Source organism: Phalacrocorax carbo, chromosome 10, assembly GCF_963921805.1.
Source record: "Phalacrocorax carbo chromosome 10, bPhaCar2.1, whole genome shotgun sequence".
NCBI lineage: Eukaryota > Metazoa > Chordata > Aves > Suliformes > Phalacrocoracidae > Phalacrocorax > Phalacrocorax carbo.
The window spans coordinates 5,884,139-5,905,797 of record NC_087522.1 but is presented as its reverse complement, the minus strand read 5'-3'; the positions used below and the strand labels follow the sequence as shown (position 1 = coordinate 5,905,797).

General features: G+C 44.2%; 2 protein-coding genes across 2 annotated transcripts in view; both read left to right on the top strand.

Annotated features, from left to right (window-relative positions):
- The window catches only part of EIF3B (eukaryotic translation initiation factor 3 subunit B), a 20,443-nt gene extending 12,245 nt beyond the window's left edge, over positions 1 to 8,198 (top strand). The window contains exons 11-19 of the mRNA XM_064461571.1: positions 225 to 297; positions 778 to 900; positions 1,403 to 1,481; positions 2,332 to 2,470; positions 3,069 to 3,194; positions 3,692 to 3,769; positions 4,250 to 4,358; positions 4,869 to 4,986; positions 7,627 to 8,198. Coding sequence (XP_064317641.1) covers positions 225 to 297; positions 778 to 900; positions 1,403 to 1,481; positions 2,332 to 2,470; positions 3,069 to 3,194; positions 3,692 to 3,769; positions 4,250 to 4,358; positions 4,869 to 4,972 — 831 coding nt within the window. The 3' untranslated portion in view covers positions 4,973 to 4,986; positions 7,627 to 8,198. The remainder of the gene's footprint in view (positions 1 to 224; positions 298 to 777; positions 901 to 1,402; positions 1,482 to 2,331; positions 2,471 to 3,068; positions 3,195 to 3,691; positions 3,770 to 4,249; positions 4,359 to 4,868; positions 4,987 to 7,626) is intronic.
- Positions 6,444 to 21,659, top strand: LOC104050549 (kinesin-like protein KIF19). The gene is given in 12 exon segments (XM_009511430.2): positions 6,444 to 6,898; positions 11,041 to 11,143; positions 15,771 to 15,836; positions 15,839 to 15,871; positions 16,800 to 16,887; positions 17,487 to 17,636; positions 17,883 to 17,995; positions 18,577 to 18,777; positions 19,573 to 19,700; positions 19,702 to 19,717; positions 20,607 to 20,729; positions 21,396 to 21,659. Coding segments are annotated over 12 exon segments (1,740 nt in total).

Sequence of the window (21,659 nt, the reverse complement as noted above, 5' to 3'; positions counted from 1 at the left end):
ACAATTCTTCAGTAGTTATTTATCAGAACAGAAAAATTTGGAATGTGTTTGGTAATGACGCGTACCGTATTTATCTGCTCTCATTAAAGAAACAAATCTTGACTCTGTCTCTCATCCTGCGTCCTGACAGGCTAATTGTGTAGTTGTCCTTCTGTGCCTAGCAAATAAAATCATTTGCTCTGCTGCTTCTGTGCTGGGTAACGAGCTGATCTTGGCCTTTACAGGGAGTAGTGACCAACTTTGAAATATTCCGAATGAGAGAGAAACAGGTGCCGGTGGATGTGGTGGAAATGAAAGGTAATGCCAAATATTTCTTTACTTTTGACCTTTAACTTTCTTGAGTAGACACTTGAGCCTCTTTTAGAAATTCCTTTCAACACGTGACATAATTAGGAAGTTAACTCTTTTGATGGGAGCTACAGCAGCCGTGTTGCAGGGTGTCCCATGTAAAACTGAGAAAGCTATTCATGCTTGTGACTGACTTGAAAAATGACAGAACTGAAAATCTGTTACTAATAAAGATGGTAGGGCTGATAATATGAGTGTATTTTGTAGAAGATGGGAGACTTCAGAGCCATTGTTTGACCGAAACACCTTCCCATAATTCCCTGCATTTGCTGTATCAAGCTGTGTTTGAAGAGATAATCTATATAGCAAAGTGTTAACTGATGAATTCCCTTTCTCTCTTCAGTGTCTTCGTCGTCTTTGATAACTGCTTGAAATCAAAGCTTTGCACTGTCTTTTGACAGAGTTTTGACCCCTCTCTTTTTGTTACAGAAAGCATCATAGCCTTTGCTTGGGAACCAAATGGAAGCAAGTTTGCTGTGTTGCATGGAGAAACTCCACGAATTTCAGTTTCCTTTTACCATGTTAAAAACAATGGGAAAATAGAACTCATAAGTAAGTGACTGAAAAACAAGTGAAAAGTGCAGATACTGAGCATTTTGCCTGGCCATAGATGGCAGTAAACTCAAAATTGTGGCTGGCTGTGGTGGATGGCAATAGGTGCTCTGCCTGACATTGTGTTCTAGAAATGTAACTCTGGTGACAGTTAAACTGTTCTCATGTTGAATCAGTCCAGGGTCTGGGAATAAAAGGCCTCCAAGCCAGAATAATTTTGTCATTGGGAAGTTCATGCGAGGTGATAGCACAGACTTGGCTCACTTTAGATAAAATTTATTCCCAAGTTGGGGTCTTCTGATCTCCTCTTTCTTCTGCTAGCTTTGGGTGTTCTGGTGCTGGTGTTTTTGTCTTTCGAAGCGTAGAGCCTAAGGGCTGTTGTTAGTACTTGCTTGCAGAGTTGAGAAATGTCTTTTGAGGAATGGATGCAGTTGACAGCTTGTGAGCTAATTGATGTCGTTGGATTGAGGTCTTACTCTGAATTTGTCTTGTTTCTTTCTAGAAACGTTTGACAAACAGCAGGCAAACACGATATTCTGGAGTCCTCAAGGGCAATTTGTAGTGTTGGCTGGCCTCAGAAGGTGAGTATTGCACAGGTTACTGAACATTACGTTCATTTTAAGGAGGAAAAAGGCTACACTCATCAAGAAGTGTTTGATATCTCCATGAATGTTGCATTACTATGTAATCCTGATACAGCTTTGCAAAGCAAAGGCAAATAAAAGATGTAATTTCATGATGTAGCTTAGTCCTTTAACTTTTACTTGCTATTTTTGCCACATAAATGAAGAATGCATTTTCAACAGAAAAGTGGATGCTTAGAAACACTTTTCAGCAGTTCCAGTTAAATACTGACTCTCAGCTAATCCAATTTGCACCGTGCACGTGGCTCTTACAATGCATTTGTTGTTGTCATAGTCTTGTGCCTCCTCACGGGTGACACATCTTAATGACAAAGCCATTTTGTGGAAGAGTTATCAAGAAACTTTCACATTGGCACAAGTGAAGATGATTTTTACTAACCAGTTGAGTAGTATTTGCTTTTACATGCTTTCAGACAAGTGCCGCTGTTCATCCTAGAAATAATGTTCTTTTTAAATGTTGTCTTCACTACCCAAAGGTGTCTAAGCATATGATTGTTAATCTTTGGCTGTAACTTGCCTATAATATGTTTTCATTGTGACTTCAGGAACAGAAGTAAAATGGGTTAAGGGTGACTGAACATAGAAACAAGTGTCATTCTTACTTGGATTTTTGTTTTTATTCATCACATTGCTTTCTAGCAACAGAGAGCAGTATGAGCCTGCCTCTTGGTTGCTGTGAAAATCTGTCTTTCAAGTGAGGAGTTGTAAAGATGCAGCTTGTGAAATGCTTTTAAAAACACAGGGTATGATAGTGTGCAAAACAAGCTGTCTTCTTTTGCTTTTGCAGCATGAATGGTGCCTTAGCATTTGTTGATACGTCTGACTGCACCATGATGAATATTGCTGAACACTATACAGCTTCAGATGTGGAATGGGATCCTACAGGCAGATACATTGTGACTTCTGTGTCTTGGTGGAGCCACAAGGTACTAAGGGCAATTCATTAGGAGGAGAAAACAGGCACCTGTCGCTGGTCATATGACTTAAAACCTGCACCATAGTTTTATATATTTTTCTGAAATTCACAGAATTTCTGGGCATCAGGATTTATTTGTGCCATTAGCTTCACCGGTTGTTCCAGAAAGGCAGCTGATGAGTCTAAACTGAGTGTCCTTTTTTTGAATTTTCATTATGTCTTTAGTGGTTTGAAACTTGATTGCCTTGTGGTCCATGCAGAACAGCAGAATTTATTGCACCTGTCATTACTTTTGCATGGTTCCAGCCACTGCACTGTAATCCCCTCCTGTACAAGTATAGAATCTGAGACTTAAGAGTATGATAGAAAAGGCTGGCTTAGTTTCAAACTGTTGTGATCCTCCAGAAAGGTAACTTCTTGCAGGCCTTCAGTGGAACAACTGTTTTGCTGAGGAATTTGACTTGTGCAAGGAAGGCACCCACAAAAAGAGGACCCTGCTTCTGTTGACTAGTGGTGCTGATTTTATAAAAAGACCCTTAAGACATGGAGTGAGGACTACAGTGTGAAGTTTAGCTTATCTTGACTGAGATGGTGCTCTACTCTTCCAGGTGGACAATGCATATTGGCTATGGACCTTCCAAGGCCGTCTGCTTCAGAAAAACAATAAAGATAGGTTCTGTCAGCTTCTCTGGAGACCACGGCCAACTACCTTGCTCAGTGAGGATCAGATAAAGGTAGTGTATTCCACTGACTCTTTCTGCTGACATTGATTTGGCATATAAACATACTTGGTTTACTTCCTCCTCTTGAGAATGAGGCTTGAACTGTTAAGAGCTACGCAACTGCCTTTTGCCCTGAATTTATGATAAAACACATTGCTGTAGGGGACCCCACTTCTGAGAATTATGTAAATATTAACTGTTTCTTTAAGCTCAGAATAGAAATGGTTATCCATTATTCTTACAGTTAGGGTATAGTGAAAAGCTATAAAAAATAACAAAATTTAATTTGGCTGACCAGACTTCGCTAATTGCATGAGTACAGAAGCATTTACATGATCTGTAAGCCAGGAAGAACAAAGAAAATTATAGCGAAGGGAAATTCCTTAGGACAGACATGCTTTTAAAAAATGCACAGCCTGCTTAGGCCTACCAAAGGAGTTATTACAAAAGATGATGGTTATGATTGATAGTCTGATACCCAAGTTGAAATAAAATTCCCTGTTTTACAGCAAATTAAGAAGGACCTGAAGAAATACTCCAAGATATTTGAGCAGAAGGATCGCCTGAGCCAGTCCAAAGCTTCAAAGGCAAGACACTTTTGGAATATAGTAATGTAGATGAAACTCTAGTAACCTGTTCTTAGTTTCTTAGTTAATTTTCTAATAATTATATGTAATTTAAATTTCTTTTATAACAAACATCTGTGTTCATTTGAACCCAGATGGTTAGAGTTAGCTCCAATAGGTAGTTCAGACAGATGCTACTAAACTGTCAGGTTAAAGAGTAATGAATCTGGAGAGGCACTGGTCTTACTTCATTAAGCAAAGGTGATAAAATTTGGGGGTTCTTAGTGAGTTGCTGCATTAGCCAGTCTTTAAATCAAGAAAAGCTCTTCAAATTTAAAAAAAATCAAACCAGCTTTTTGATTACATAAGAGAAAGATCTTTTTCCTTTTAATTCAGTAGAAAGTATGTTCATGAGAAAGAAAAGTTCAACTGGCTAATGAATGCATCATGTGTGGATTTGATTTATTGGGGAGGTTTAACAAGCTCTTCGTGCCTCCATAGGAGCTAGTGGAAAGGAGACGTACAATGATGGAAGAGTTCAGAAAGTACCGCAAGATGGCACAAGAGTTGTACATGGAGCAGAGAAATGAGCGTTTAGAGCTTCGAGGAGGTAAGCCACATAGTATTTGTAAAGACTTGCTGCTAGACAACTGCTGTTTCTTACCAAATAACTACCCTGTTCTGGGGATTCATCCACTTCTCTTTATTTCCTGCTAAAGCTAGTCCCTTGTTTTCTGAAGGTTATTTATACTTTTTATCCTGAATTGCAACAGGATTATTTTTTTTACAGGAGAAAGCTCAAATATTGCTGGCTGCGAGACTTTGGCATCTGTGTTTTATCTTATCCTTTTACACTTCAAGGCAAGCATTGGCTTGACCTTGGGATAAGACTGAAGAGATTTGAGTGTTGCATTTAACCAGAAAATCCACAAAAGCCCTGTGGTGGGAGACAGTAATGCCTTGGTTGTCGTTTAACAAATTTAGCATGTATTTGTTACAATGTAAAGCACCAAATATCTTATTTCACTGCTGGTTTAAGGACTGTTTCTGCCAAGACCATCAAATCTTTCCATTGCTGCCTTGTTTGATGCATTCAGTGTTAATGTTTTCTCCATTCCAGGGGTAGACACAGATGAGCTGGACAGCAATGTTGATGACTGGGAGGAGGAAACTGTGGAATTTTTTATCAATGAAGAAATTATTACCCTTGCAGAACCAGAGTAATTAATAAAACTGTGGTAAGACAGCATACCTCTCAGTAGAAGCTTTTTCTGTCAGCTGTTGCTATAGATTCAATAATTTGCTTGAGAAAGTTAGGTCTGTTTGTTGCATGAGTGAATGTGGTGTTTTCTGAGTTGGTTTATGTTCTCTCTGTGGCTAGAGGGGAGAAAAGTAAGTTTGTTTTTTAAAAGTAATCACAGATCGTCAAATTTGAGTTGTACTGAGCAGAATACTGTGTATGTCCTGTCTTGCCAGAGTGGTCAAACCCACAACAGAGTCAGGGTCAACTTCTAGACACATTGCATTGCAGACTCTAAGTTATGTCAGTAGAAGGAATTGTAGTTAGTATGAGATAAAAATTTTGCTTTTTGGAAGAATTGCGTGTTAGTTCAAGACTGGACAGAGTTTAAATACTGCACTAAAGATTATACAGGAAGCTGAATGTAGGCTGATAAAACTTTGAGTAGATGTTTAAATAGCCACATGAACTCTGCTGTAATTTTCTAGACATGTTGGTTAGAATTCAGTTAGTAGCAGATTCTTGTGGACTGACTGTCACTGCTTGTTGCTGAAATCTTTTGTTTAATCCAGTGGTTTTCGCAGTTCCTTTTTGTGAATTCATGTTCTATATTTGAAGGTTGAAAATAGAGGCTACTTTCAGCCCCTGTTGTAGGAAATGTCCTTTAGAGACCTTTACGCTATATTAAAGAGGGAAAAGATATTTTGGTAGTGAGGGCACTCACATAGGACTTAAACCTGGAATGGGTTCCTCTTGTGTCGTGTTTAGGACTTCACTTCAGAAGGAGGAAGGGCAGATTGGAAGCATGCCTTTTGCAGCTGTAAGTCACCCTACAGCTCTTTAGCCTATAGATACTTAAGGAGTTCAGGTTCCATGGGTCCTGAGGGAACTGGCAGATGAAGTTGCTAAACCACTATCCGTCATACTTGAGAAGTCATGGCAGTCCAATGAAGTTCCCACCAACTGGAAAAAAGGAAACATAAGCCCCATTTTTAAAAAGAGAAAAAAAGGAAAACCCAGGGAACTACAGGCCAGTCAGCCTCACCTGTGCACCCAGCAAGATTGTGGAGCAGATCCTTCTGGAAACTATGCGAAGGCAGATGGAAAATAAGGAGGGGATAGGTGAGGGTACAATGCAGCTTCACTAAGGGCAAATTGTGCCTGACAAATCCGGTGGTCTTCTACAATGGGGTTACAGCCTTTGTGGATAAGAGAAGAGCAACTGACATCATCTAACTGGACTTGTGCAAAGCGTTTGACACTGTCCCACATGACATCCTTGTCTCTAAATCGGAGAGACACGGATTTGATGAATGGAGCACTTGGTGGATAAGGAATTGGCTTGCACGGTCACACTCAGAGTTGCGGTCAACGGCTTATGTCCAAGTGGAGACCAGTGACGTGTGGCGTTCCTCGGGGTCGGTATTGGGACTATTTAACAACTTTGTCAGCAGCATGGACAGTGGGATTGAGTGCACCCTTAGCAAGTGTGCAGACAACACCGAGCTGTGTGGTGTGGTCAGCACACTGGAGGGAAGGGATGCCATCCAGAGGGACCTGGGCAGGCTTGAGAGGTGGGGCTGTGCAAACCTCATGAAACTCAACAAGGCCAAGTACAAAGTCCTGCATGTGGGTTGGAGCAATCCTAAGCACAGATACCAGCTGGGCAGAGAACGGATTGAGAGCAGCCCTGAGGAGCAGGACTTGGGGGTGTTGGTTGTTGAGAAGCTCAGCATGACTCAGCAAGGTGGACTTACAGCCCAGAAAGCCAGCAATATCCTGGGCTGCATCAAAAGAAGCATGACCAGCAGGTTGAAGGAGGTGATTCTGCTGCTCTGCTCTTCTGCTGCCCCACCTATCCAGCATCCAGCTCTGGGCGCCCAACATAAAAAGGACGTGGCCCTGTTGGAGTGAGTCCAGAGAAAGGCCATGAAGACCATCAGTGGGCCAGAGCACCTTTCCTGTGAACACAGGCTGAGAGAGTTGGTTGTTCTGGAGGAGTCTGGAGAGACCTTACAGCAGCCTTCCAGTACCTGAAGGGGGCCTAAAAGCTGGAGAGGGACTTTTCACAAGGGCATGTAGTGATAGGACACAAGGTAATGGCTTTAAACTGAAAGAGTGTAGTTTTAGATCCCTCATAAGGAAGAAACTCTTCCCTGTGAGGGTGATGAGGCACTGGAACAGGTTGCCCAAAGAAGTTGTGGATGCCCCAACCCTGGATGTGTTCAAGGCCAGGTTGGATGGGGCTTTGAGCAACCTGGTCTAGTGGAAAGTGTCCCTGCCCATGGCTGGGGGGTTGGAACTAGAGGATCTTTAAGGTCCCTTCCAACCCAAACCATTATATGATTTTATGATTCTATGAAAGTATGAGCAGTGTACCTCTTGGACCTGTAGAAAAATTAATAGCCTTGATACCTTTGAATATATTTGTGTCTGACTTATCTGTGTCCTGTACATGGGAGATACTTTTGTGGAAGGAAGAGGGAGAGCTGCGTAGTGTATGGATTTAAACAAATGCCAGTTTAAGAACGGATGAAACATGCTTACACAGCCTTTCACCAGCTAGCATCTGTAGTGAGGTTGAGCTATTTGTATAAAAGCACAGTGACTAACTCACCTCTTTTTTCCTTTTCTGCAGCACCACCATATCTTGTGCCGAAAAGAAGTTAGTTCATTTTCAGAAAGCCTACATCAACTTTGGAATTTTTAATCCGTATTCTTGCACTCTGGAAGGGTGGATGCACCAGTTTTTCTCCATTCTGACACATTGTAGTGCCTTTAAGTCTTGCTGCCTGCTGCAGTGAGATACTGGAAAGGCGCTGCTTTTAAATTTTTATTCCTTTTGTTTTTTAGGGTTGTGGTTTTTTTTTTTATTTTTAAATCCCCTACTACCAGTATTTACTCCCCGACTCCTGTGCAGTACTTACCAGCTGGCAGTTTTTGACTATTGCCAGTGAGGTGAGATTCATCAACCTCTGTCTTACACACACGCACGATGTTTCTGTTTCAGGACTCTTTCTATGTCCCGAGTGCATGGACAGGTGTTCATTTTATTTGGGGAAAAGTTAACAGAACCATTTTTCGTATGATGTGTTTTAGTGTGCTGAAGCAGCACTACAGTGGGCTATATCCTCCTCCTTTCAGATTGTGAAAGGATGCCTCCCTCAAAGAGCTGAATATGGAAATAAAAGCAGACCTATACTAAAACCAGGCTGGCTACGCGTTGTTTGTAGGGAATCTTTCCCTGAATGATGAAAGCCAAACATACCCACAGCAATAAGAGTGTGTTTGCTATGTTGACTATGTGGTTCCTTTGGATTTTTTCTTCTTCTTTAATCTCAGTTCTCATGGCTCTTCTGGTTTTGTGTTGTAGTTTGTCTGGTTTTTACAGTGATGGCGGCTCATTAATCTGACAGGTTGATCTGTTCACTATAGTGGAGTGACTAGAAAATGAGCTGATTTCTTCCTAACCTCAGGAATTACTGGATTAGTGTACGTCTGTTATTAGTGAACATTGCAGACTTTCAGAGAAGTGCTCTGTATGCACATGCCTTATGCTCCCTGTTAGAGTACCTAGTTTCATTTCTAAAGCCATCTGTGCTCAGAGGGGAAAAGAGTACTTAAAGCTGGTGAAGCAGATTCTCTGTATTAACAAGTAGAAATTCTTTTCTGGATACTGTCAGAGCAGTGAGAGAGATTGGCCTGCTGCTTGCCCTGTGAGGGGCAGAGGTGAATGAGGATGGTCCTGTCTCCTCTCCTGGACTGGCCAGGGAAATTGCTAATGTGAGCCCTCTTGACTGGCTCTTTTTAAACCCCAAGCTCACTTGCATAGCAGTGTCTGACATCTGGAGTGGAAAGCAGAACTCTTCAGGCAAAGGGTAGCCCCACTCAGCTGGAGGCAGCCAAGGGATAGTAATATGTTTAGCTCTCGCTTTTCTTTGTCCTTAGGTGAACTTGCTGTGATAGCAAATGAACGAACATCTCAATTAACTCCCATGTTCTCTTCACCAGGAAGTCTCTTGAAAGTAATTGTTCTGTAATGATGGTATTGACTAAGTTTCAGAAGTTCGCTGTTAAACCAGTGGGTGTTTTTTTTTCCCAGAAGTCTATATTAGTTTCCAGTTTTCAGCATTTGTTCATTCATAATCCATGTATACAGTTTATGTAGATGATTGAAGTTTTGTCCACAATATTTACCAAGCTCATCTTTCAACTGGACTGGAAAAAATATTTACTTGCTAGCAAAATGGTGCAGAAGTTCTTCTAGCATGTTAAAGTTCTCCAGTAATGGCTTGAACTTCTGTAGCAGGAATCATTTTAATTACCCTTGAGTTGTGAAGAGCTGACTTCTGAATAATTTTCTAAGTTAGGAATTGATTTGAAAGGTGTTTGGTTTTTTTTTTCCCTTCCCATCTCCATGTAATGAAGTTTTAATAGGCTACTGTGTGTTATTCCTGGCCATTTTCAAAGGGAAGAAATGTAATGCCAACGTTGGAAGAATTGAGTTCTCCTCTAAGATGTTTCTCTGAAGTGTGCAAAGAAAAAAATACCAGTGAGGAAAAAAATCCAAAGCTTGATACCCCTGTAGGAGCTTTGGAAGCTGACGAGACGTTGTCCTGACCAGCAGTTAAGGCCTCTCCTCATCTGTTACGCTGGCATTTCTGACACTGCTCTCTCCAATTACTGTGTCTCTTCTGTAGTGTTCCTTCAAACGCTTTTTGCAAATTATGTGCTACTGAAATTGCTTTATGGGTATGCATTTGGTAAACTAGACTATTTGGTGTATCTGAATAACACAAGGAGTTGTAGTAGGGAGGAAGAATGTTCCTGGGTTGAATCCCTGTTGGTTTGTAGCTTCAAGTACTCTGTACCATTTTTCAGCCTGTGGCCCCTGTAGGGGCTTCTGAAGGATGGTCAAAACAGAAGCAGGTTTGTAGGTACAGTATAGAGATACATATGGGTGGGGAAAAAGGCTCCCAACAGCAGTTGTACCTCCACTGAATGCCCTTGCGGGGCCAGAATTGGAGGGATAAGGGGAGGGGGAGGGAAACAAACCTTAAGCATTAAGTAGGATAGTATCTCTCATTCTGTGTGCTCAAGTATTGTCTTAAGTATTTTTAATGATTGTTCTTAAATAGCAAGTTTAACTGGAACAATTCATATAATCCTGGGCTAGTCTTTACTGTCAGTCTTTATTTTGAATTTGTAATACATAAACATTCTCATGACCTTTTAACCCTCTGCAGTCCTTAATGCAAACTTCACAGAGCAAGTTTTGTTCACTTGCTATACTAAGTTTTAACTTCTTAAATTCTAATATTTTTTAATAAAGCCTTACTGTAACTTTTATGAGCTTTGACTCATTTACTGTCAATAAATAATGAAGACAAAAGGTGATCTTCCTGTGGTTTTTTTAATAGGTTGTTGTAATGAATGGATTGACACTAAAAATGTGGAAGGATTGCCTTCCTGAAAGTAGGAGTCTAAGTGCCACTGGGCGTGAAGTGACAATACAAGGGAAGTTTGCACTTAGCCCAGGGAGGTAGCAAACTGCTCCCTGGCTGCCTCGATGGTGGTTGTCAGTTCTTGTGCAAGACTGGAGGGGCCAGGCTGCTTCTTGCTCAGCTTTTGGGGGAGCTGTGGGCCCCTGTGCCTGGCTGTGTTGCGTGTTTGATCCTAGGGCAAGGAAGAGTCTGGCATCCTAGCGGGCAGAAAATGAAGGCTGTGGCCAGCTCACCAAGGGTGTGTGAGATGGATTTGCATACGAAGAAGTAACTTGGGCTTGCAGGTGGGTTATCCTGCGTATCCTGACCCCTTCCACCGTTTCCCGCACAGGGTGCAGTGGTTGCACGCTGCTTTCGGCAGCCTGGCGTAGCAGGGAGCTGCTGCAGCTCCCTTCCTGCTCTGGGGCTCAGTAGTTCCCTGCTGCCTCTCCTCTTGATGTCCCTGCGGTCACCTCCCACCTGGGGGAGCGCAGGTGTTGCCTCTCTCTCCCTTCCCTGCGGGGAGCACTGCTGCTGCCTCTGAACCATTCCGCCTGCTGCCTGTGCAGTCTCCCGAAGGGCTTCAACTCGGTGTGCACCTCCCTGGGCAAATCGCCCAGCCCTGAGCTGGCATCATCTCGCGGCTCGGCCATGAAGGAGCAGCAGCTTATGGTGAGTCCACCTGCCTGGGGGGGGGACATGGGATAGGGAGGAGCAGCTGGGCTGTACCCAGCCTTGGCATCCTTCCTATCACGTTTGTCTTCTGGTGTTCCTGTTCTCTGTGATCCAGCCAGAGGAAAAAACCTACGCTTGCTCTCTTTGTGCAAAGCTCTGTGTGATTTAAAGTAAAAGTTGGGTCCAAGTATCCTGCAGAGAACAAAAATGTATATTAGGGGAGGTGAGGCTGGGTAACCTGGCAGGTGGTGCTGGTTAGTCTTCCTTGAACAGTGATTTGCAGTGTGCCCAGCTCTTTGGGATCTGTTTGAGTGACAGATACATAATGAGCAGCTAAAACCAGCTGGGATTATAGCCCTGCCTGAGTCTGCACCTGCTCCAGGACCTCATCATCTCTGTGTTGATCAGAGTAAGAGGAGTGCTTTGAAAATGTAATCCTTTCCCAAGTTTCAACCTTCAACCCTGTGGCTCTGTTCAGCTGAAGCATTGCCCTCGCATTGTGCTGAAACACGACTGAGAAGAAGAGGAGAAACCTCTGCTCAAAGTGGAATAGCTTAAAATAAAGTCAATAATATCTAGAATTCCTTGCATTCCTCTCTACTGCAAGAAAAAGCCTTAGTACTTGGTGTGGCCTGTCGCCACATGCTACTTATTTGGGTTTGTTTCCTTACCCTCGCTGGCTAGGGCTTACCACGTACAGTGATTAACCGGACTGTCCTGGAGGTTAAGGCTGTCCAAGAGAGACTTGCGTTATCCCCCGCTCCTGCAGGAACTGGGATTATGGTGTACCAGATAATATTTTCAAATGCTTCTAAGATAAGTTCAGCCCATGGGAATGAGATGCTCATAACAGTGTCACTCAGATGTGTTCAGGGAGATGGCGAAGCTAAGTTAATTGTTGCATTCTTGTGAATTTTATCCGAAGCCAAGGAGGTCCCCTCCATTTCCGAGATACTCACAGTGAAGAAATGTTCCTTTGCTGTTGCTAGAACGACTCAAAAACGTCTACTACAGCGCTTGAGACTGAGAGCTGTTCGTGAAACCCTCATTAAGTTGACAGGTAGCTTGACTTGTTATTGTGGAAATAAATCTGGTTCCTATAGAAACCGGTTGCTTGTGACTGGTGGGGCCGTAGAACAAGTCTGTTTCAATAATTGCACACCCTTCTGATGAGGCATCATTTATGTGCATTATGCAGTGTTTTATCAGCATCAGCTCTCCTGTCAGGAGCTCTAAGGGGATGCTGCTGTATTTCATGAGAGGGAAAACAGCTATGGAAAGGTGAAAATGGAATTTTTTCAAGTCTGTTATTAGCTCAGATGCCACAGGCAGCTTTTAGGTGGGATTTCAAATTGGTGGTCTCCTCTGGAGACCTCCTAACGGGTGCGCAGGTTTGGGATCTGGGACTGTGCAGCTCACCCACAGCTGCAAAGTGAGCCAGAGCCAGGACCTCAGCTTCAGGGGGCCCAATTAACCCCACAACAGATCCATGACACCACACTTTGGCTGTTGCTTCACCTATAGATTAGGCAGGCTGAAATACGTGTGCTTTTGTATCTCATTAATACTGGCAAACGCAGCCAGTGTGTTTTAAATCTTCGAGTCAAATTACCGTCTTTCAAATTACCATGTTTCGAAATGGAGTACCCTGTTTCTGACTGATTAAGTTGTGACACAAGGCTCTGGCGGTTACTTGCTACTTTATAATTGCTCCAGTCCTGCAATGAATTCCAGCTTTCGAGGAACCCTGTGGGACCTGCACAGATCTGAGCCAACTTGCCCTGATCCGGTTGAACAGGCTCATAATGATTGCTACCTGGGATTAAACAAAATGGGTACTTAGTGAAATGCAATTCCCTTTCTTTGTCATGGATAACTTTAATCAGTGTTTTGGGAACGCCACGGGAATCTGTAAGCATGCTCAGCTCTGTGGCTGTTGGTACCGCGGTCCCAGATCTCCGAAGGTTCCCGCTGGCAGCAGCAATGACATGCTGAGTTCATTCTGCCGCCTTCTCTGTCAATCAGTTGGAGTCTCGCTGTGTTAGAGACAGAAATGGGGGAAGAGGGAGGAAGAAATTTTCAAGATAAAAGGGCAAATCGTGGAGAAATTAACTGGTTTAAACTTTATGAACTTCCTTAAACTCTCCAGGCCCTAAGCTTAAGGTTTTAAGATTGATCAGCAGAAGAGATGCAATAAGAAGCTGTAGGAATTGCTGGTGCTTGCACAGAGCTGAGCCCCGTTGCAGGTAAGCCTGGGTGGCCTCAGCACACATAAACCACGTGTGTGTGCAGGTGGCCCTTTGCACCCATCCCATCAGCGAAGCAGAACTGGAGCAGGGAGCTGCCCCCGTTGCCCGCCGAGTGGGTGAGCTGGGGGGAAATCGTGCCTGGGCTGCAGGAGAACACCTGCAGTGGGGACCGGGGAGTCTGCTGGGTACCACATGGACCACCACGAGACTCTGGCTCTTCTGGTTCACATGCAAACACTTGCTTTCAAATCCTGCAAAACTGCTGGCCTTGCTGTGACACAGCAGGGATGCAGTTTCCACTGCAAATGATGCTTCTTTTCTCCAGTTCTGCATCTTTCAGCTCTTGCTCCTCTTTTTAAGAGGGAGGGATTGCAGGAGGTCCCTGCTTACCTTTTCTACATCGCTACGTCTATTTACACATTTTCATTGTGCCTTTATTTACCTACTCCAATGTCAATCCCATTATTTTCTATTGTGCTTCAGCTAATCTTTCTCTGAACCCTTTCTGAATGCACGCTAATTCTGTAATACATCTCATCTCCGCGCAATAGTCAAATGAGTGCAGCCCTCAGAAGCAGCGAGCATGAATCTCTCTTTCCTCTTCATGAATTATCTTATAAATGCAATATTTGTTTAGCACCTTACTGGTGAAACATCCTTCTTTTTTTGGTTTTGGTTTTTTTTTCTCTTTTTTAAAGCAGCCTCACAAGGATATCAGCTCTATTTTTACACAGCTTATTCAGACTTGCATCATCTGCCCTGAGATCTATTTTCTCTAATGGAAATCTGGGAAGGAAATGTGCATTACATTAGTCTGGGTAACTTTTTTCTATGAGAATAAGTTTCTCTTAATAATGCAAATAACTGGAATTATGAAAGCAAATTAATTGACTGGGCAGTTGAAGTACTTAGATTTCTTGGTGTATTTAGATTTACATCATGTTCCCTGCTATTTTTACTCCCAGCCTAACTCACTTAGCTGCCTCTGTCTGCTTATTAATCCTAACTTAAAATTAACTCTGTGTCTTGTTATGTTTTAATGCTCCTGTGCAATCACAGAAGATTTCTGCTTTTAGAATACTGCCTCTTAGACAAGGTGTCAGCCCCAGATTGGAAGAGGAGGACTCTTTTGGATGCGTGGGTACGCTGCAAGCAAAATTTGGACATTATAAGGCTCCAGTGAAAGGGGCCTGAAAGTGTTACAGACAGAATTTCTAAAGGGAACATGCTGACCTCATTCTTCAAGCTCTGCTCTTGGCTGTCACACTTGCATGTGCACATGATTACGTGTCAGCCCATCTTCTGCAAGCAAATGCTGCCGCCGAGGATAAAGCAGGAGTTCCCTCCGGAGTTTGTACTTGTGTTGCTTCAGGTTTTAAAGCCTGAGACAGACTGGTGAAATCTAAAGAATTAACAACAACAAAAAAAGTCATTCTGGTAACTGAAAACTTGCAGATCAAAACTAGAGATACTTGTAAGAGACCTGAAATTTAGCAGGAAATGCAAAACTAAAAAGTCTTGACATTTCCTGGATGCCCATGGCCACTTGTCTCCCATGCCTGGCACACAAATGGTGTTATTCTGTAGGTCAAGTGGTGGCTGATTTATGCTGTAATAGCTTATCTAATGATCTGCTTACCTAAGAGGGAGTGAAAGCTGCTCTGGAGTAGGAGGCACAGGGTTATCTGTCCCTTCCCTTGAGGCTTCAGCATCTCCTTATGAGCCATTTCAGTGGAGGAGATAGAACACTGTTCCCCACAGAAATTATATACCGTGATAATTATGTACCAAAATAGATCCTAAGGGACTGAAAAGAAACAGAACCAGTTCTGTAACTGGCTGCAACTCCTCTCCCACCTTTGTTTTTTTCCTTAATAAAAGTCAGAAATGGAATGAAGTTTCTGTCCTTGAGCACTGCAGATATTTCTATTAGCCTTCTGCAGGAAAGGCTTTGGAAGATGACTTTGGGTAATTTTGCTTCTGAGGAACTTGACTACCTTCTTTTACAGCTCCTCTGTCTGAATCTTGGCTGAAAATGGAGGTAAGAGGTCCTGTCCCTCTCCTGCTTGCACGGGGGTCAGTTGGGTGTCATGTCCCAGCAACCACCGCTGTTACCCAATGCCAGCGACTGTTTCACTGCACAACGGACCTTCAGAGCACTTTGTAGCAGCTACTGCTTCTCCAAATTACAGAAGTTACGACATCAGTTGCAAAACAAAGCTTATCGGTGTCCTCATTGTGCGTGTGTGTTTTCCACACAGAGCTGTAGTGCGACATTCCTTTGGCCAAGAGGTGCGATGGTGATGAGAAATCCCAACAGACTGTGAACCAAACCCAGACATAATGGTGGTTCTTCTGACTTTATTTTATAACAGAGGGTGGTCCTGGTGCATCCAAGGGACATCTTGCGAGCTAAGAGATCCCGAGAAAAAAAAAATCTGTATTTGCTATGGTTTTTGATCACAGAGTGACCCAGGCAACATCCTTCCCTTTCTTTTAACCAAAAGGCTTAACGTAAGAATTGCTTTCCCTGCTTAGATGAATGGTTTTGGCAGGTGAGTAGAACTTCACAACCCAGAGGCCACATGTCACCTAGATAAAAGGTGACAGTGCCGAAGGTGAGAGGACTGTGAGGACTTTCCTTTTGTCAGAGAAGCGGGGAGACGTGCAGCATTCTGTCTGCCTCTCCTTCCCACATCGGGACTCCCCAGGTGCACCACACCTGAGCAGAGAGGAAGAGCTTTGTCTCCTGACGCCTCCGGTGAATGAGATCGTTGTCATGCTGCTTGGCTCTGCGGCTCACACACTCCTTCCCTGTGCCTCTTTTGTTTTACAGGCTCATGAGGTGAGCTCTAGTGCCCTTACTGAGCTGCGTTGTGCAGCAGATGTAAGGTGCAGCATGAGGATTTCATCAGCACCTGCATTTTGTGATCACCACGAAGTGACTGCAGCCTTGCTTCTCACAGGCAATTCAGTTCTCTGTTTTCTCTTTCACAAGAAATGTTAGTGTAGCACCCTTGTATGCTATCTAAGACATTTTTGGAGGCCCAGTGGCACTCCTCAATAAAGGATAAGGTCAGGGAGAGAATTTACTCCCTTCTTCAGCAGACACAAAATAAAACCAAAGTATTGCATGTTCAGAGTCCAAGAAAATAATCAAATTTAAGGACATTTATTTTAGTAAGCACCTGCATCTTGCCTGCCTTTAGAAAATTCAATAAACCTCTGTGCTTTTCTGCTTATTTTGATGATGTGTCAGAATTCAAATGGTTCACGAATCGTTCCGAAGCCCAGGAAATTTGTAAAACATAGATGAGAAAATCATGAGGAATGCAATTAGGTATAGACTGTTTGGACAGCTGTTATGCCTGACCATAAGTTTTTGCCTTTTTGGACTGAATTAGGAGGAAGTATATGTGTCCATGACCAAAAGCCTGATAGGAGAAGTAATTTTTGGCTACAATGCAACCATTTTTACATACGGTCCAACAGGTAAAATAGTCCCTGTAGCTGAACTGCTTCAGATGAATAAAATGTATCTGTACATACCAGAAATGAACTATAATGCCTAATTGCTTACTGTTGAGGACAAGACTGAAGCATTAAAATACCATTCTCATCAGGAACTGTGGATCTTCTTTTAATGCTAAAGTAACAGCAAAGCTACCCTGTTTGAGAAGTCACTTAATTGGGGTGGAATTCAGTGGAGACAAATCTTCCCGTTAAGAAGAAGGAGGAGGAGATGAGGTCGTCTGAAATGCTGGAGACTGATCTCAAGAGAATAGGTACAGCTGTAGAAAGCATCTGTAGGCTACAGACCACATGAAAATAAATTTCTATCCTAGCTCTGAACACCTGGGTGGACAGTTAACCTGCCTCTGTGGCCATCTGAAAGTCCTCTTCCTACCCATATTGGATGGCACGTGTCATGTCTTTCCTGCGGCAGTGTCATTGTAGAGTAAGAAATGGGAGTAACTGGAGGAAGTTTGGGGCCAAAGGACAGAAATCAGAATGGAATTGGGCTTTATTTGTTGTGGAAACTTGCTCACAAGGAAGTTGGACTTTGCTGCTTTTCTTTGCATCTTTAACAGAAGCAGAAAACACCTACACGATGCTAGGGATGGACTGTGACCTGGGGATTTACATCCGCGCTCTTGATGACCTCTTTAAGGCCCTTGAAGCTACCCCCGAGGAGATGGATTACTGAGTCTCCATGTCCTACCTGGAGGTGAAGTGTCTGTGTTGCCCTGGATCCAGGCCCTGTGGGAATTCAGCAGACCCCTGGGAGCAGGCGTAATGGGAAGTGGAGTGGAGAACCAAGTCTGTCCGTCGTGCGGCTCTCCCCTTGGGTTGTAATAACTCGAATCTTCCATTCTGCCCTTCCACTCCAAAGAAATGCAGGATCAACTCAACTTTCTTCTCAGATCTAAGGACCCAGTGCTAGTCTCACACCAAGCCTTGTTTCCCTACCCTCAGATCTATGCCAGTGATCCGTGACCTCCTGAACCCATCCTCGGAGTTCTTAGACCTCAGAGAGGACCCCAGAGGCAGCATCCAGATAGCAGGAATTATGGAAGTCTCCACTACCAACGCTCAGGACGTACGCTGGGCTATGGTCCACAGCGAGGGAAACGGGTGGGGGTTTGTGCTATCACGCATCAGTGCTTTAAAATTTCTTGACACTTTGCTATTGCCTGTGCCTTACTCGGCAGCAAGGGCCTTTTGTAGCAGGACCTTGGTGGAACTGGATTAATGTGATGAATTGTATGGAACAGGCAGATCATGGAGCCGTGTGAGTGATATAAAACAGGCTAAAATCTCCAGCTACCCTCCTGCTAGCTCTGCTTCCCTGGCGTGCATGCTGCTTTCCTGGAAGGACAAGAGTGCTTTCATTTGTGTTCGCATGTTAACAAACCGTCAGGAGAGGGAAAAGAAATAACGAAACCCTCTTGAGCTACACTGAGATAAACACACCTCCCAGGAAAACAGCCCTGAACCCAACAAACCCACGCTTCCAAGGTCACAAGCCAAAGGGGGAGATCTGGGGAAAATCAACAGCAAAACCCCTGCTAGCGTGAACAGGCCCAGCGTTTGCCCGTACCCTGGTTGAGGGGTTCAGTCTGCGGGGAAAGGCTGTGCTAAGGCTCAGGCAGAGCTGTACATCTTTCCTGCGTCGTTTAGATCGTGCAGCTGTTAATGAAAGGAAACAAGCAACACACCCAGGAAACGACTGCTGCCAACAGGACGCCCTCCCCCTCACAGCCAGTGCTGCAGGTGACAGTGACGCAGAAAAGCCGGAGGAAGGCGGTCAGTGAAGAAGTGCAAACTGGGACGCTTTTCATGGTTGACTTGGTGGGGTCAGAGAGAAGCAGCCCAGGTATGGCTGGAGCTTGGCAGCTTTTGGTGAGACCAGGCTGGATTCCCTGGCCTGCCGTGCAGGGTCTGCGTGCCTGCCCTCCTCCCTGGGGAAACCTGCACCGTGTGTTTCTCTGTTGCTCTGGAGCAGTAGGTTGTACCTGAGACAGCCTGAAAATAAAGACAAAGTTTGATGACATTGGTAATATCTTTTATCAGACCAACTAATATAATTGGAAAAATATAAACCAGCTTTTGGGTGCAGCCTTTTCTCAGACCTGAAAAAGCAGCAGTGAATTTCACATCTGAAGAGAAGCTGAGGTCTGTTAGGCAGGGATCGGCTAGGCTGTTGGAGAGAAAGCTGGTACCAGTGGAATAGAGGGATGCTGGTGGGTGGAAAATAAGGCAGCTGGCTCCTATGGGAAAGAGGAAATGCTGGAACTCAGGGAAGTGGTTTGAGGGAGAGATATTTTACATATCCAGCACTTCTACTGAGGCCAGGAATTCTGTAGTGATGTAGTTATGCGTCTTAGTTTCCGAAATAATCTTTAGAAGATAATTGATAGCTATCTTTTAAGAACCAAGAGGTCAGAGCTGGGTCATCTTTTCTGAGAAGTGTACTACTACTGGCACCTCTGTGCCTCAGAGAGGGGTTTAACCCTGAACTTTCAGGTTGCTTTTGCAGGAGGTGTTACTTTGACATCCAAACCTTGACCCCGGTGATGCCGCACATCTTCCCTAGGCACAGACCCACTGTTTTGAGCCATGTGCTCGCTCTGCCTGTCTGTCCCACCTCCCTCCCTACCTTCCCAACAGACTTAGAACCGGTGCAAGAGGATGAAGGAAGGAGCCCACATCAACCGCTCGCTGCTGGCTTTGGGCGACTGCATCAACACTTTGAGTGAAAAGGCGTCGAGCCGGGCCCAGTTTGCCAATTTTCGAGACAGCAGACACACACCTGCTGAAGGTCCAGTATGCTGCGGGTCGGCAAGGAGCTTGGTGTGTCTGCTGCTGCTATCGCCATGGAAATCAGACAGGGCTTGAAAGCTGATCCTTGAATATCTCTGTACATTGTCTTCATCCAGCTTGGAGTGCTCTTCCGGGATCTGGGCTTGACTCGGACAGTGCTGCCTCTCTAACAAACATGTCTTGTCATCTCTGCTGTTAAGGAGGGACCTCCTACAGGGATAAGGAAATCCTAACAGATTTGGGTCATATACCTCTAAGCTTGCAGGTGATAAGCGATTGTTTTTTCTTTTTAAAATTAACTTACTGCCTTTGAAAGTTTCAACCCTTCTCTAAGTTTTGGCTGAAACTGGCCAATAAATTTGGATGTTGTTGGTGCAGGAGAAAGAGAGACTGAGAGTGACTGTGTGCTGTCATAAGTTGTCTCTCCTTTAGGAAATCAGAAAGGCTGCAGACAGCCTCTTTGCTACACTGGTTATTTTATGGATCCTTTACAACTTCATTTATGAACCTCACCTCAAGCCTTGGTGCCGAGCTACCACTGTCGCTGCCTGAGAGATGTGTTTTCTAGAGGATGGTGGAGAGGAGAAAGGATGGAGGAAAAGGCAGCTGCTCTGTTGTGAGCAGCATTGAGAAGCTGCCAGTGTATTTGTGGAAATTGTGATTTTCTTGAAAAACATCTTTTGTAGAAAGTTAATTACTTATTGATTTTGCTGTTGATGGAGAGAAGGCCTAGTGAATGGTCTTTTACCAGCACTTCCTTCACTCCTAATTGGGATTCTCCACCAGAATCTCAATGAATCACAGGGGTACCCAGCCGTGGTGGTTACCACCAAGCAGCAAGCCCCTGTCATGTCCATACTAACCACACCAATGTTGCATCTCCCTAGGACTCGTTAGGGGGCAACAGCAGGACTGTTATGATTGCACATATCAACCCAGCCAGTAACTCCTTTGAAGAATCTGAAACGACCTTGATCTACACCTATTGAGCAAAAAACATTGAGAAAAAGGTAAATGAGCAAACAACTCACAAGGAGGTTGGGGTTAGAAATCAAAAGCTTGCAAAGTGGAAACAGAAGCTGTGCTGGATGAAGGGAGCACAAACTTCATGAGGGGGCAGTGCAGGTTGGTGTAGAGGCTCAGTATGAGTGACAGAAGAAAAACAGATGACGGGAACAGTGAAAAGCAAATTGTGTGGGTCCTGGATGAGAAGAGGAATATGAGGGTCAAAACAAGGGAGCAGAATAATGGAAAGGCAGAGGATGATGTGCCTGGTACGGACCTGGGTGCAGAACATACGCAACGATGGTTGGAAGATGACTATTGGGAGGACAGTGTATGGGGAATGTCCCAGTGGGGATGCTGGGCCTGGAAGTGGAACCGAGGGGCTGCAGAAAGGAGGAATAAAATGGACAGGCTTGTGGTGTGAAGCAAGGTTAACAATGATCTACAACAGGGTTTTCACTCTTCATGGATCTCTGTGTTTTCCCTGTGGACCTTTTGGGAATTTCCTAGAATTAGGGAAAACCACTAATTTACAGTTTCCCCACTCATGAGGGAAAATTCTGCTGCATCACAGGATTCAGTGCCCCTCCAACTGAAAGCATAGCTTTGTTAGCAGCCATTGTAGCAATAACAGTCTGTGGGACAAATGCTTACGTATTCTGGCTCACCAGGTAAAATGTAACCTGTGGAACGTCTCCTACCACATCACCCAATACACCAGCACCATTGCGGACCTCCACAGGGAGATCGAGTGTCTGAAGGCAAGGGTCGAAAACCAGGAGAAGAAGAAAAGTGCAGTCAGCTCCAACCTCAGGGATCTGCAAGGCAGAGCCAAGAGCAAGAACTGTTCTGCAGCACCTGGAGGGAAGAGAGCGGGGAGAGGAGCTGTGTGGACAGGCTGGGGTAGCGCTTGGTGGGCCTCCAGGCAGATGTAG